Source organism: Motacilla alba, chromosome 17, assembly GCF_015832195.1.
Source record: "Motacilla alba alba isolate MOTALB_02 chromosome 17, Motacilla_alba_V1.0_pri, whole genome shotgun sequence".
Classification (NCBI taxonomy): domain Eukaryota; kingdom Metazoa; phylum Chordata; class Aves; order Passeriformes; family Motacillidae; genus Motacilla; species Motacilla alba.
In genome coordinates this window covers 1,956,227-1,972,506 of record NC_052032.1, presented here as the reverse complement: position 1 = coordinate 1,972,506, position 16,280 = coordinate 1,956,227, and the positions used below count along the sequence as shown (strand labels likewise).

At 53.4% G+C, this 16,280-nt stretch overlaps 1 protein-coding gene across 1 annotated transcript in view; it reads right to left on the bottom strand.

Annotated features, from left to right (window-relative positions):
• The window catches only part of ARRDC1 (arrestin domain containing 1), a 35,111-nt gene that overhangs the window by 16,450 nt on the left and 2,381 nt on the right, over window positions 1–16,280 (bottom strand). Inside the window, exon 2 of the mRNA XM_038156475.1 lies at window positions 1,154–1,264. Coding sequence (XP_038012403.1) covers window positions 1,154–1,264 — 111 coding nt within the window. The remainder of the gene's footprint in view (window positions 1–1,153; window positions 1,265–16,280) is intronic.

The window sequence follows — 16,280 nt, the reverse complement described above, 5'->3', positions numbered from 1 at the left end:
CATTTTTCAGCACAGCTGCAGGTTTCAACCTCTCCACAAGTCCACACTCACTCGCAGTCTACAACTGCCAGCTCATCTAAGCCCAATGGTCTGCAGCACCTTACAGACCCCCTGTGACCGTGCCCCCACCCCGACAGCCACAGCTGGGCTCTCTGTGCTCAGCACATCCAGAATCGGGCAGGAATGTTTCCCATTACCCTCACAGGCAGTTTATCTCTGACTGCAGCCCCCAGGCTGTGAGCCAAGAGCCAGCCAGCCAACTGTCTCCCCTGGCAGGGACCTGAGAGCAAGCAGCCCTCTCACCAGTTGCTGCAAGAATGAGCTCAGTCCCCTCGATGCTAAAAGCTCTGCTTGGAAAATTGCTGAGCTAGCAGAAACTGCCATTTCAGTTTTACCCATTTCCTGTTACTTGACAGAACAGTATCAGAGCTAAGCTCTTGCTACCCTGGGCTTTTGCCATGGTCCTGTTACAGCCACTGCCTTCAGCAGGTGAATACTGGCACGTCTTGATTTCAACAGGAGCCAGGGCACAGCATGAATTATTTGTGGTAAGGCTGACCTATTTAACAGCAGAAAGACAGCATTCATTCAGGCCCAGATTCCCCAGAGGCTGCTGGTGTCACTTTACCCACAGGACAATACAACCCCATCACTATCTCTGTCCATCTCACTGGGAGCAGGGGTAACTCTCCTAGGCTGATCCTGCCACGCTCCCAGCACTTCTCCTGGAGCACAAATGACACATCCACATCCCCTTTCAGAGCAAACCACTGGCTTCTGCTGACCAGCTTTGATCAGCTTTGATCAGTTTATGGTTTTGTGACCACTATAAACACACGTGGGAAGTGGAGCAGAGCTGTGGAACAGGGAGCAGCCCCTGTGACAGCCCCTGTGACAGCTCTGCTTCAGAAAGACCAGGGCCTGAGGATGCCAGCAGTGTTTGCAGGGTAGCTGCCAAGTTCTGCTCAGGACCCTTCCCTGCACAGCTCCTGCTAAGCTCTTGTAGTCTCTAGTCCTGGCTCCCACCCTCTGTGCACAGGCCAAGGCTGCCTCTGAGGGGTATTTCACATCAAGGGGATGCTGAAGTCTTGGTGATACGTTTCTGTAAAGCTTCTCTGAACACAGATCTGCACCAGGCCTTTGTGGACCATACCTTTGTCTGCCAGGGACAGCGTGCTGTTGAAGTACTGCTCCTCCACAGTCCATGCTGTGTCATTGATCTTGTTGGACACCCCACAGGATCCAATGCAGCTCACCTTGATGGCTGTGGAGAGACAGGACACATGTCAGCACTGGGAGAAAGCAAAACCTCAGGATCAGACCTGCCCCAGGTACTGTACTGTGCAGGAGCAATGCCTCATGAAAACACACACAGGGTGGGAAAATGGAGCAGAGGAATCAGGTCATGCTTTCATTCCAAAACTAGGTTTTCCAGCACTCCCTGCTACCCCAGTGCTATTCCTAGATATTATCACCTTTGAATCCCTCAAGCTGGTTTCCTTGCACGGTGGAAGCCCTTAGCAGCAGTGATTGCAGCTCCCTGACAGGCAAACCTCTCTCCCAAATGAAGCAGTGTTCCCTCCCAAAACATGCACCAGCCTGGGCACTCTGGCTGAGAGCAGAAGCCTTGGGTGTCACTGTCCACACAGGGATGAGCAGCCAAGCACTCTGCTGCTCCCACCCCACAAGGAGCCAGGCATCCCACCAAGTGTCTCACCATCCCTGGGAGGAGAGACATGTTTGGCACAAGCCCATTAACCAGCTGAACAAGGGGTTCAAACAGCCCCATCTGGAGCAGCAGCAGAGAGCTGGACCCCCAGTGCAGTCTGGACAAGCTCTGCTGCTTGAGTTCACAGCCCTGTCACCCTCAGAGGACATTCCCAGCCTCTGGGAGCCTGCTCCCTGCTCGTGGGCTCAGTCTCAGCTTTAATGGCTTGCAGCAAAAACACTCTGCCATTAACACTTGTCCTGCATCAGGATCTCCAAAATGTCCATCCACACATCACTTCCCCGCCAGACAGCAGTTCTAAGAGAGTGGCTTCCTCCTCTGTTAGAGACACAGCACTCAGCAAAGCCACACAGCAAGGTCTGGAAGCATCAGAGGTGCCATCTGACCCTCCCAAAAGCAAGGACAGTAATTTGAGCTATGTTTGTGCCTTGCCTGGAGAAAGTCACCCCAAGAGCTCAGCCTGCAGCGCGGCTCTCCGTGGAGCTCCCCACAGACATCTTCAGTGAGTCTTGGCCAATACTCAGCAGGTTGAAATTAGGTTCTGATGTCGACACTGGACCACAGAGACAAACAAAGGGGACAGACTGGCCTTGCTGCATACAAGAGATTATCTGCACTGCTACCCCCACATAGGGAGGACACAGGCAGACCTATCATGGCACAAACAGAGCCTTCAGGGCTGTCCCAGCCTGAACATCTCCCACCTGAATCCCATCAGGTTTTGCAAGAGCTGGAGCTCACAGAACTCCCTGACCCCACTGGCCAGGTGAATAGTTCTGCTGGCAGAAAGGTGACAGGATTGACCAGACAGACTCTTTGCCTGTTTGACCCATCTGCTCCCCTGTATTCCAGCTGCATCTACAGGAAGCATCTCCCTGGGAAGCAGGTGGCCAGTTTGCCGTGGCTTAGGAGCTCTCCCCTCCCCTCCCCAAGTGTCCTCAGCCCTGTTGATATCAACACCTCCATCCACCTATCTAAACACCGAGGGCTGCACGTTATTGCTGCTTGCAACCACCTCAAACAGCTCTCCAGAGCACCTGCCTGGCCAAAGTGACTGACTCGAGACAGGCTGGAAAGAACCCCAAATCCAGCCCTCTCTGCAGGGGCAACACACAGCTCATACCCCAGGCACAGCGAGGGGGGTCATGCAGACAGGCGGAATGAGCTCCTCAGGGCTTAAAGTCTGTAATCCCACAAGGAAGAACAGCCTCCCCCATGGGATCTCCTGCCATACCCTCACAGCTGATCATGACTGTGAGATGAGGAGCCCCTTGCAGTCCAAGTGTTGTTCTACACTCAAGGGCAAAGGATAAGCAGCTCCAGATGCCAACTCTTATTATCCAAACATCAATACAGCAGCAAGGCTGACACATCACTGCCTTGTGTCTGTGATGTGCTTCAGCATTTGCAAGGCAGGGAAAGAACAGGAGAGCGTGGGATGGGATGGAACTCCCCCACCACAGCACAGAGCACACCTGAGCTGATAGAGGTGCCCTCCCGAGGTGAGCCATCACAATGAACCCCCCGCACATCCCCAGGTGATATCCAATACTCTCTTTTGGCAGATGGCAGAGCCAAAGCCATGGAGGGGCCTCAGCATCAGGAGCAGGAAAGATTTTAACAGGGTGGTGTCCTGTGCATCTACACATTGGTGCCGAGCTCCCGCCTCGGACATACTGCCACATCTCTGGGCTCACAACAAGCCTGTCCCACTCTGAATTAGCCCACATAACACAGATGGATCCAGTCAAATCAAGCCCAGACTCACCCACTCCATTCCCTCATTTTCACACAGGAGATGTGAGCAAGAAAAGCCGAACCAAAAACTGGAGAACGTTCACATCCTTCAGGAGCAGCAGCTCCTGAGCCGGCTCCCTGCACAGCAGTAGTTTATAGATCACCACCATCTGTTCGATGCCCAGATAAGGGGCCCGCAGACTCTGATTGCAGCCCCATGCTGCACTGTGGTGAGGAAGCTCTCCTGTTCCAGGGAGGCAGGTGGGTGGGAATGCTCAGGAACACACGCTGAGGCACAGCTCCCTTCCCTCAGCAGACAGGCTCAGCAAGCAAAGGCAGTGGGTTTGCAGTCTGACACCCAGAGCCAGCCCATGGCTGGGGCCCTCCTGCCATGGTCAAGTGCTAGGACTGAAGTCAGACTGTGTCCAAAAACCCTTTTACAGCTTGCTAAGGAGTTTTCCAGCACAGGAGCTGTTGGCTCCAAGGCTTCCCAATTAACCAGTGACATCCCAAACTGCATGGTCGCAGTCAGCCTGTGCCTAGAGAGGAGGGACAGTCCCCAGAGGGACTGCTCTGGGGCTCCAAGGGGTTCCAGTCCTTCAGCCCCACCAAGCCCTCTCCAGCCACATTCCATGACCATCACACACCCTGGGGTTGCCATTCCAGCCCCAAGCAACAAAAAGCACCATTTCAGGCTGAAAAGTTTGAAGGAATTTCACTCTCCCCTTCCCTTTACGCTCCCCAAAGTTCTCAGTGTCCCCTGACCAGGCACACCAAGTCACCACACTAAGAACAAGCCTTGGAGCAGTTCAGGGGGCAGAGGTTTGTTACAGAGCATCTTCTCCAACCTGCTCCAGACACATGAGCACCCCACACCTCATTGGGGAAAAATGGGGTGGACAATAGCTCTGAGCTACTGCCCCACAGCTGACAGTGTGGCTGGACACAGGGATTGCATAACCCACCTCATCCCCCAGGCTCCTGGAGGAGCCAGCAGATCCTCAGGCCCGTGCAGGGTGGGTGATGCTGGGGGCAGCAGGTCCAGGACAGCCAGAGAGCCCCCCAGTTTCATGGCCAGAGCAGGAAAGACTGGCAGCTACAGGGCCAGGTTATTTGGGAGGTTTCAGAGGTGCCTGGTTCAACAGATCAAACCATTCATCTCACTCCCAACCAAGTTTTGGAACAGGGGACCATAAAATCAGCCTCTCCATGAGCAGCCCATGGGCAGAGGGAGATACTGGGGACTTGCCTGGCTCTCTCTTGTACAGGCTCCTCCCCACAAGCAGGAGGAGGGACACGGATGTGTGACAAGCACAGCTCAGGCACGTGGTTCTGGGGGCAGCTGGAACCCAAAAATGGCATTGTCAGGATGGACCTGGCAAAACCAGCACCATCACAGCTGCTGCAATGGAGCCACCTGAACACAGAGCTTGTCAGCTTGCCTGTCAGGAAGCAAAATGCACAGTCTGAGCCTTTCCAAGGAAATCTTGGAACTGCCAAGCTGCAGACAGAGGAAATAAGAATAGTTTCTGCATCAGAATAGGCCACTTCCAGTTATTAGAGACCCATTAAAAATGCCTCTGGAATCCAGTGCTACCAGTGGCCCCAGTCACCTGCCCCCTGCTCCCTGTTTACCCCAGCTGATTTGAATAAATACAGGAAAAAAACAAAGTCCAAAAACTCTAAAGGGAGTGGAAGGGGGAGGCATAGAGAAGAAATGAATGATGAAGCCATGCAGAAGGCAAGAGCCCTTCACCCCCAGAGTCCCTCAGGGACTCAGGGAAGCGGGCAGCTCCACATCCAGCCAGACACATCTTTAGCAACGCGCTGCAGCACGTGCCAAATGCTGGAAATAAAAGGAGACAGCTCAGCCATATCCATCTCTGCACAAAGTAAAAATAGAGATGCCAGGAGCTGGGCACGTCTGCCTCCTTCCAAGGTGATTTAAGGAGAGCAGCCGTAGATTTCAAACTGCTTTTTCTCCCGACCCAGTGAGTTACCCTCCTTGGGGGAGCTGGTGTGGCACCTCAGGCATGAGGAAAGGACAAGCACACACATCCCCTCCTCTGCCAGGGGCAGGTTGTGTGTGCACATCCCTCCTTCCAAAATCCAGCCACATGCTGAGCAAGCAGAGGCTCAAGGGTCACCCTGCACTCAGCCCCAGTCCCAAATGAACACCTCTGACTTTCAAGTCCCATCTGTGTCACACACCTGCTACAACAGGTATGGGCAGAGGGGGAGGGAAGAGGCTGCTACGTCTTGGTCAGCTTGGATTTTCTGGGCTGGGAGGGAGAAGCAGCAAAACCAGTTCATAGAATCATTGAATATCCTGAGCTGGGATGGACCCACAAAGATCATCCAGTGGAGCCCCTGGCCCTGCCCAGACCCCCCAGCAACCCCACCCTGGGCATCCCTGGCAGCGCTGGCCAAAGGCTCCTGGAGCTCTGGCAGCCTTGGGGCCGTGCCCATTCCCTGGGGAGCCTGGGCAGTGCCAGCACCCTCTGGGGGAAGAACCTTGCCCTGAGCTCCAGCCTGAGCTGCCCTGACACAACCTGACACAGCTGGAGGTGGTGGCTGTTGCAGTTGGCAGCAGCTCAGGCAGGACAAACAGACCCTCCTGTCATTCCCTTTCCTCCACAAGGATGGACGAAGAGCTGGCAACCGAGCTCTGAAATAGCACTTACAAACAGCCTGGGATTTTGCCAGCTGAAGCTTACTCGGGTCCCCTCAGCCATGTCTGCTGGACCCAGAGGCTCCAGCTGTCCCTGCTGCAGGGAAGGAGGGGCCCAGCCCTGCACACGTGGGATGAGATGGATGGCAGAGCCACTGTGCCTGCAGTGACCCCACACAGCACAAGGGACCAGGGCATGCTTTAGTGACAGAATCAGAGGGCACCGAGGGACTGAGATACGCTTTGGAAATCCCCTGCATGCCTGGATGCAGCTAACATGGGAGCAGAGGAGGAGAAAGTGCTGTGGGAGTTGTAGGAGTCAAGGGAGTCTGCATCGGGGAAGTCTTCATCTCATGGAAATCAGCCACAGGAAGGCAGAGCCCCCTTCCCTCATGCCTCTCCATCAGAGCCATGGCAGACAGTGATCACCACATTTTAATGGATTCTCTCAATCTGCCGGGACTCAGAGCATCCATGAGCTGGAAATGAGCCATTTTCCATCCCAGGGGCCAGAAGCAGCCTTGGGAGAAGGGGGTGAAGGATCCCCCTGAGCCCCAACCCCTCCCCAAAGCATGGTAGTAGGGACCTGGTTTTGGCAGAAGGATGGGCTGTCACAGGATGGGCAGCCGGAGGTCACCTCAACACAAAGCACCACAGCTCCACCTTGGAGTGACACCTCTGGGTTCAGCAAAGATCACAAAATTGGGTACACCCTGAGATCCTCCAGCCTGCATCTGTGTGAAGATGAGGGGTTTGAGGTTCTCACCCTGCCAGCAGGGCCAAGTAGCACTGGGAAAATGGAAAGCCTGGGAGAGAGCAAGACTCACAGGCAGAGCAAGTTACTCTCAGTTTGTAGAGACTGGGTAATTCCTAGAAAAGTTCCATGAGAAGCGGACACCAAGAGGGGCAGGATGAAGTTTTTCTACTGATGGCCTTTACACAGAAACACACCCATACAGCTTCAGAGAGAAAGGACTGAGCAGGAAGGCTGGAAACTCACGAGATACAGAAGTCCCTCGTGCATGAATATATTGAGACACTACTAATTAAACCAACAGCTCCTAATTAAATCTCAGCTGTCCCCATCCTTCTGGGTCCGTCCTGTCAGTTCTTGAGACACAAATAGTCTTGAGCATTTCACGAGCCAGTGAGGCAAGAGCAGAGCTTACAAGTGCTGGAGGCAGTGGCGGGTTTGGCACAAGGTTAAGGATTGTCTGGGGAGGTTTTTATCTTCTTCCTTCACAAGAACCCAGCACAGGAGCAGGAAAGGGATCTGGCCTCTAACGTGGAAGGAGAGGAGTTGTCTAGAAGAGTAGTCTATGCTTTCCATCTCAAATCAAATCCAAGCCTGTAGCCAGACCCTGGGAGGTGACTTGTCTGGAGCTGACACACAGGGAGCAGCACCTCCCACAGCACCAGCAGCCTGCAGCTCCTGGAGGACTTGGCTGCTGCTCCCTGTGACCCAGGGGTTCATCCCACCTCCCACAGCCATCACAAGCTCACAGCCAGTGCAGCTCTCAGCTCAGAGGCTCAGACAGGCTCCCAGTGAAATTCTGAGTGGTTGCTGTGTCTGACCCCTCTCTGTCCCTGTGCTGCTGCCTGTGGCAATGCTCCTGCCACACATGAGCCCAGCTGCAGCCCCTCTGCAGTGGCACAAACTTTAGCATCATTTAGCCCCCAGGAGCAAGAGCAACCTCTGCTGTTCAGCCATTCCTTCCCCAGGCTGGCACTTGCCCTCTGCACCTACAAGGGGTTGGACCAGCCAAACCCCTCACAGCAATGCAAGGGACAGTCCCTCCCTCCCTGACCTCTCAGTCTGCTGATTTCCAGGGCAGCAGAGCCAGCTCTGCAAATCCAAGCTCAGCAAATGCAATCCCAAGAGCCAGCAGTGCCTGTTACCCTGGCCATGGCAACAGGGCTGTACGTGTCCAGTGGCAGGCTGAGGCAGGAGGACCCTGGGTGTCTCACCCACCCTGCAGGAAGCCCAGCCCCTCCAAAAGCAGCCCCACACTGTAGGAAGGCTGAAGCAGCTCCTCAAGACAGCCTGGAAAAACTCCACCTGTAGCAACCCCAGGGGAGTGACAGCCCTGCCACAGGGGCAAAGTGACCCACAGTCATTATTTCAGCTACGCATGAATTATTTCAGCCAGTCCAGCCCAGCACGAGGAGGGGCAGGTAGTATGGACACACAGGGATGTCCTCATTCCAGCAGTGCAGAAGCCTCCAAAGGGAGGCTGGGCAGGAGTGTACCTGCAGAAAAGCAGGGGAACAAATCTTGTCTAAGTCCTTTCCCAGGTAGGTCAGTCCTTCCCCCCATTACGAACATTTTCTTCCATCAGGCTGAGAGTAGCAGGAAAACCTACATTTTCCAGCTCCTCCCCAAAACCAAGGGTCAACATAAATCCTGAGACAAAAAAGCCAACTCTTGGGCTCCTGTTTAGAACAAACTCCTACTCAAACCAAAGGCTTTTCTCCCTTGTGGAGCAGACAGGTTTATTTATAGCATCACAGTGTTTTATCAGCACGCTGGCTGCCCTCGGAGGAAGGGGGTCATCTCGAACATCTGGAATTAAATCCTCAGCTGAGCACACTTAACAAGCCTGGCTCTGCACATGTTGGGCTGCAGGGGGAAAACTCACCAGTGAACAAGGCCACACAGGCTGTGGCAGGGGGATGAACACGTGCCACAAAATCTGTGCCTTGGATCTGCCAGAGGCAGCTCCCTAGCAACAGGGCATGAAACACCCCAGCACCTGCACTCAGGGCCTGACCGAGGGGCTTCACCCCATCCAGCCCCTCACCCCAAACCCACCACGCTACTGCTGCTATGACCTCCTCACTGATCCCCAAACATGCTCCAGAAGGGGATGCTGGGGTAATACTCCAATACTGCCTCTTGCAAAACCAGGACAAGTTTGGGACATTTTTTAAGCTTCAGACTGATGTAGGCCCCAGTGCTGAGGCACACAGACTGGGAAGAGGAGGGGAGAGGTGGGCTTGCTCTGCTCGAGAGCCCACAATGGCAGAGGTGGTTGTACCATAACAGCCAGGCAGGGCAGAGTCTGGCCACGTCCTGGCAGTGCCTCAGACCAGTTTTGGGAGCCCAGACTTTCATCCCATCCTAAACAGAAGGCACAGTCCAGCAGAGCTGCTCCACACAGTGCCTGCTGCCACACCCAGGGCAGAGGTCAGCGATTTCATTCCTTGGGTACTCCTGCAAGGAGAGCAACGGTGCCCCACCCCAGCATGCTGAGGGACCATCCTCTTCCTCCCAGGCCAGGCTGGCAGACACGGGCACCCTGACGTGCTGGGAACAGCCAGATCAAACAGCAGTGAGAAACTACTTGGCAGAGAGAGGCAGATCTCACATCTCCCCAGGAATATCTCCATGCCAGCCACCCACCTGAGCCACGCTGCCAGCACTCACAGCCTCCTCCTCTCCCAGCATCCATCCCTCCAAGTATTGGAGGGGAAAAGCAGAGAGGTTGCAGAGGAGCAGAAGGCTGGAGGAGAGATGGAGGCAGCATTTCATGTGGAGCTTCAACTGCTCCAGGGTGTGAAGCCAACTTTTATCTCAAAAGATTTCTTTCCTTTCTGTTACTCTGGACAGAAATTCAGAGTGGGAAACTGTGACCTGTTTGGAGACTGCAGTGCCTGCCCTCCTCCTAGAACTGCATTTGAGGCTCACTTCTGGTCATGCCATCCATGAGGAAGCAGCTCTGTTGCTCTCAGGTGGGATGGACGGGGATGGGACCAAGCTCCAGCCAGGGCCTGCAGCTTCCAGCCTGGCACAGGAACATCTCATACGTAGGATCTCAGCAGGGCCCAGAAAAGTTTTACTCATGATCTCCTGCACAAGACAGATTTATTTTAATAAATTTAATGTAGATTTAATTTACTCCATCTTTCTCAGGGGACCCGGGTAATAAGCTGGATTTTGTGAGCCCTGAATTTAAGTAAGCTGTGCTCTTCAAAGCAGAATAAGGCTGTACATACATAAGCAGTCAGGGCATCTTAATCTTCAGCTCTTGGCCCCTAGAGCAGCCCCGTGGGAAGGGAATGCAACTCCCAGATGCCCAACATGCAGCCAGACAAGTGGAACAGAATCAGCAGCTCACCCTGGCTCACAGGAATGCTGATGGATGCCAGGACCTGCCAGCACTCAGCACTTCAGCCAGACAGGGACCACAGCCACCCTTCCTCAGACTGAGCAGTGCTAAAACAGAAGTGAGGAATGTAATTTTTTTATAGCTTGCCCAAAGAGAAATAGGTTTCCACCCAGCACTTAACACTACTTTAGGCCAGAGGAGTTAAGATATTCTGGTACAATTGACTTGGCTGTCTAAAAAAGGAAGAACTGAGCAAGAAACTCCACCACAACCTACCACAGAGCCTTGCAGGTCCTGGGGGGATGTGCTGGATGCTGGTGTAAGAAAATGCCCCTTTAAACTCATTAACAAACACAATTGTTCTTTCCCAGCAAGTGCAAAGCCTGGCACCTTTTCCCACCTCGCTGGCAGAACAACTGCGATTCCTGTGGAGAAGGAGCAGCCAGGGAGGCTGAGCTCTCTGATGTCCTGGGAACACACCTCTGTCCTGGGAACACACCTCTGCCTGCGACCCCTGCCAGCCCTGCTCCACTCTTCCCACACCCTGGAGCAGGTCTGACGAGCTCTTTGCCCAGACAGCCCCTCTGCCCCCGCCACAGGAGCATCTCCCTCCACGCTGGCTGCAGAAGCCACTGCAGAAGATAAACAGCCGACTGATCAGGTTTCCCTACTCACCACAAAGAGGCTGATTCACCAGAGCCTACTCCCTTTTCAGACTCTTTCTAAATAAATGCTTCAAAGACTTCTGGAAATTCATGCTTAACAGGCTTACTATAATACCAGAGCACCAGGGCTCCTGTGGGCCAGGCTCTGCTGTGGGACTGAGTCACGCTCATTTTCTTCTGAGACTCTCAGATACCCTTTTCTAAGAGGTGAGGCTACAAATGCTGTTGGCTGAGGCTCATTTTGGGAGACCCTCACTGCCACCCACAACACAGCCAGACACAGCTCTCCTGGCCTCAGCAACACACAGCCCTGCAGATGTAAGGTTCAGGAGAGAGGACACTTCTCCATCCCCTTCCTGGGGCTCAAGGGATGCTCCTGGTCACAAATTCCCCATCACCCACTCTCCAGATGAGGAGCACATGCAAAGTCAGCCCAGCACCTGGTGGGGCACGAGGTCTGTCACAGGCTGGACACCCCTGGGGCTGCAAGGACTCAGCACAGAGCAATTGTCACAACCCGGCGTCCTGAGTGAGCCCCTGCCTCCACAGCAGGGGAAGGACTAAAGCAGCACTCTCTGGACTGCTCAGCCATCCTGGGAACAGGAGTTTTTGTGTGAGGGGTTAGAGCCCACTTACAGGGAGAGGAGGCAGGAGCAAGGAGTCAGGCAACCACATGGAACCACACCAGGGTCCTTCCTCCTGCCACTCCAGGCACTGAACTCACAACTCAGCACACAGAACTGCTGAGACACCTCCAAATGATTTAGTGCTGCTGCAGCTCCCAAGCATGAGCAGGGAGCCAGCTCCCCTCCTCCTAGAAGGGGAGGATTCAAGGGCTTTTTCCTGAAGAGCCTTATTTACAAGCAGTAAAGCGAGCCTGCATTTAGTGCCTCCTCATCCTGGCCAGATACCAGCACAGGCAGGTTCTTGTTGGGGAGGCAGGAAGGCACAGCATGGGATGAGAGATCCAAGCCCAGGATGAGAGATCCCAGCCTGACCTGCTCTCTGCTGAAGATTCCCCATTGAGCTCTCGTGCACTGCTTTTGCACGTCTCAGCTGTCAAGAAATCTCCCATCCCCAGCATCTTCAGAGAAAACAGCCAGAATCCACTTCACTAAGCATAAGAGCTGCTCCTATGATTTTCTTTGATGCCATTCAACACAAGCAGCTGGATTCTCTATTTATAGCAAGATCATCAGTTTGGAAAGATGACTTATGTTCTTGTTATCACCAGAGCACCAGATACATAACAAATCCTTGCTGTGCTGGGAGTGCTACAAGTTGGTAAGACAGTCCTCGTGGTCAGGCTGGGCGCCTCAGAGATCCAAGCAGACAGAAACGGAACATCTGGGGCCTGAGCTGAACCTCTGGCCCTGACATTCAGGCCCCCTCCCCATTGAAGGGGCTCCAATTTCTACCCATACACTGAGCATTCCTCTCTAGAGTTTGTGTCTTCCAGCCAGTTTTATCCCACTTTTATTGCAGGGAATATTTGGGATTCAGGAGGGTGTTTTGGGGAAGGATGAACAGTGAATTTCTGCAGCATTGTTACCTCTGGTCTGAGCTGCCTGAGCAAGAACGACTGTCAGAGAGCAGAGTGCCATCAGCAAGAACAAAGGAGTGGAAGTCATAAGCATTAGTGCTCCAGAAATGATTCATGCTTCTTGGAAACAGCTTTTGCTGCGGATATCTGACAAACTCCGGTTTTTAATGAAGATTAAGGTGCTCAGAGATCAGGGTGTTTTTAAACTAGGTCTCTAAATAATTCCAGGTTGGAACTAGCTTGCCACCCTCATCTTGTCAAGGGAGTGAAAAGCAGCTCAATACTTACCTTAGGACACCCCATATCCTCTCCACTGCCATCATCCAGCATCTCAAGATCCCAATACACCTGTGAGAATTTACTCAAGCCATGCAATTCAAACCCATGGCACTGGCTGCCCCTCTGCACAGAGCAATACCCAGCCACAGGTACCCACATTGGGGTGAAAGGCCTCTACCCACAAACTTAGGTTCAGCAAAACACCTCACTCCCAGATGACTTGTGCACCCCATCACTTAGTTTTAATTTGCCATCAGAGAGAGTGGGGAATGTGGATTTGCTGTTTAAAAACCATCACAAGCAGACAGAGGCCTGAATACCTTTGTGGTACAGATCCATTTCACCTCTGTTTTGGATCCTGAGCACAGCCCAAAGACTCTGAGCACATGCAGGCACAACTGTGCACAAGGCAAAAAATATGGTGACTGGCAACACTCTGGTCCTTTGCTCATTTTCTCCTCTCCTAAGCACTTTGCATTTCTCCACAAGAGATTTGAAGAGTGACAGATTTTAAGAGCAGCACAAAGAGGCAATTAACTTCCACAGCAATTCCTGTTGCCAGACTCCAGAGGTCACACCAGTAGCCTAAAGGCTGCATGTTGGCTATCTCAGCAATCAGCCCTCAAGAAAAGAGGCACCAAACCAAAGCCCAGCCCCTGACATGTTTGCCAGGCCATTTCAGGAGTAGCTGCCCTGAGCAGGAGAAGGAAAAGACCTTCCCCAATGCCTGGCAGAGCACCTTTCTCTATGCTTTGGCACAGGTCATGTCTACAGCAGCCCTGCAGCACAACCCAACCACCCCACTCCCTTCATCTCTTGGAAGGCCTGAGCATCCCCTCTCTGGATAGCAGAGGATGATCCACATGTCCATCCTCCTCTTACCGGCCATGAGAGCCTCTAGCAAGACTTCACCAAGCCAAGTGACAGCTCTGTGTCTTCTACACACCTACTTCTTCCTTGGGGATGACTTACAGCACAAAGTATTCCGCAACATGCTCTGAATGGAGCAAGCCCATCCATGCACCTCCCTGGCTGCTCCTCCTCTCCCAGCACAGCCAGGGACAGGGAGCTGCCTCAGGACGAGAGGGACGGAAACCCACAGGCTTCTTCCTCCCAGCCACGGAGCCTCCCTGCCGCCTACCTGACTCCAGCCCAGAAAGACAAGCTACATCTCTGACAGCTCTGTGCCGCTCCAGGGAAGGGATAAGCACTCACACCCCGTTTGTCACACTTGGAAGCAAATCAGACAGACAGAACTCCACTCCACTTGTCCTCCCATTTTGTTAAACAAGGGATGGGAGGCCGTGGCACGTCTCCTCGCCAAGGAAAGCAGTTTTTCAGCTGAGCACAAGCGGTGCGCGGGCGGGGGGAGCGGCGCAGAGCGGCTCACTGCAGCGACAGAGACACAAACCCATCTCCTGATTAGTTATTGACTCCAGAGGAGTTGGAGCTCTAGCAGCAAGCCAGCCAGGAGAGCAAAAATCCCTCTTTTGTTCCCCAGCCTCAGACAGACTTGGCCACACAGCTCCCCGCTGTTTCTTCACACAATGAGAAAAGAAAGTTAATCCAGCTCCTCTACAGCAGGAGCCATCCAGCCTGAGGGAGTGATGCTGTGGAGCCATCCGTGAGCATTCCTGAGCCTGGCCTCATCCTGGCACCCACCATTGCTGGTGGATACCAGACAGCTCAAGGACCTCATGGGACATTGCCAGGATCACCAGGGACAGTGCCCTCCAAACTCCCAGGCCTAGCTCAGCTCTGCAGGCACCATGCTCCCTCCCCACACTGCCCCCCAAAGCAGGGACCAGCCACGGGGTCCCTGCTGCCCCAATGCTGAGAGGTGACCCATGCTGCCAGCACAGGGATTTCCAATCCTCCTTTACAGACAAACTTCTGACTCAGGAGAGAGCCAGACCACTATGCAGGGACTGAATCCACCTTTTCCCCAGCACTTTCCCAAGCCACAGCCTTCCTGCAGGAACAATGTTTTCCACTGTACCAGAGGTCAAGTGGTAGGAGAATTGTGGCCAACAAAGTCCTTTGGTGTCATCCCTTCCCCTCAGGAAGGGCACAGGTTACACACACGTCAGAACCACCAAACCCAAATTCCTCCCTGCTGCCCTTCTAGGGAACAGAAGCTACCTTTTAGTTTGGACACCTGACCCAGGATTTCAGAGCCCTGCTCTTCCTCCCCCTTCACCACCAGCTTTCTCTGCCCTCCATATGAGAAGTGAGAATATTTACTACATTTAAGATCAGAAAAGAAAATTGTGATTCATTGGCTCTCTGCTCTGTGGAAATGGGCATTATGTATCTGTATTTCTAGAGCATGAACAAACATGAGTACTTGTGTCTGGAGCTTTGTAGTTCAAGGGAGTGATTTTGAAGTCAACTCATCCCTGCATAAACCTGGACAGCCAAATAACAGAGTGGAGAACAGCAAAGTGCTGAAATCTGTTCCGGAAAGCACTCGCTGTTTCTTTGCTCTTGGTGACCTGGCAGAGAGGGCTGTTATTTTAACATTACGCTTGCTGAAGCCTCACTGAACGGCAGGCGGGACCAAAATAATCCGCATGGCCCCTGGAAGCCACAGAGTTGAGAGGAAAGTGCTCCAGCATCTCCAGGCAGCACAAGCTTTTGTTCCCACACGTTCCTGCCAGCAAGCAGGACTCCCTGCCCTGCTCCAAATGAACTGGCTTCCCTCCTCCTTCCCCACAAATTAACTCCATCTCCAGCTGTCCCTGCACAAGCTTCCTGTAAGATTAATTATTCTTTGTACACACACGTTTGATGATTTACCCAGCAAACCAGGCACAATGATCAGGAATTCTCCATTTCCATCAGCACTCTCCCCTGAGGCTCAGAAGTTTTTGGGCAGGTCCTTCACCCTGGCACAGGCACAGGAAGAACTGTGGCTCCTCAGAAGGTCCACGTGGGTCACCAAGGACCAGTCAGTATTTGTGATGCTGCTGCAAGGTCAGCTGAAGAAGATTGCTCCTGAAGAGCCCTCATTGCCAGTCAGCAGGGCTGGCACTGACGCCAGTCAGTGGGGACATTAATGATCCCAAAAAGGTGTGTCCCCAGCTACGCTGTCCCATGACCCAAGATTTCTCCTGTGTTTAGCAAGGCACAAGGAGCTGTGTTTGTTTGCACTGTCACCTTTCAGAAGGTGTAATTTTCAAGAGCCAGAAGTTACCGTGTGAGGAGTCACCTACAGGCTGGTTCCGGCTGTGACCTCACACACCGCAGCACTGACAAGTTACCGCGCCGGGCTCGCCCGGCTCAGGAAATGGAAAGCACCAAGTCACGGAGCTGTGGGCCAGACCTGCCAGGGATGAGGACTTTGTGTCTTCTCCTGGAAGCAGTTTATTAGCCTGGAAAGTCACAGTTGGCCACAGAAGGTGTGTGGGGGGGTATATACAACATAAGATGAGCTGAGTTGCCACCCAGCTCTCCCCACAGCCCAGCAGGAAGCCAGAGCATGTCAGGCTGTCTGATCCCTCCAGTGCTGAGCCCACAGAGCTCAACAGGGCTCACGAGTTCCTTT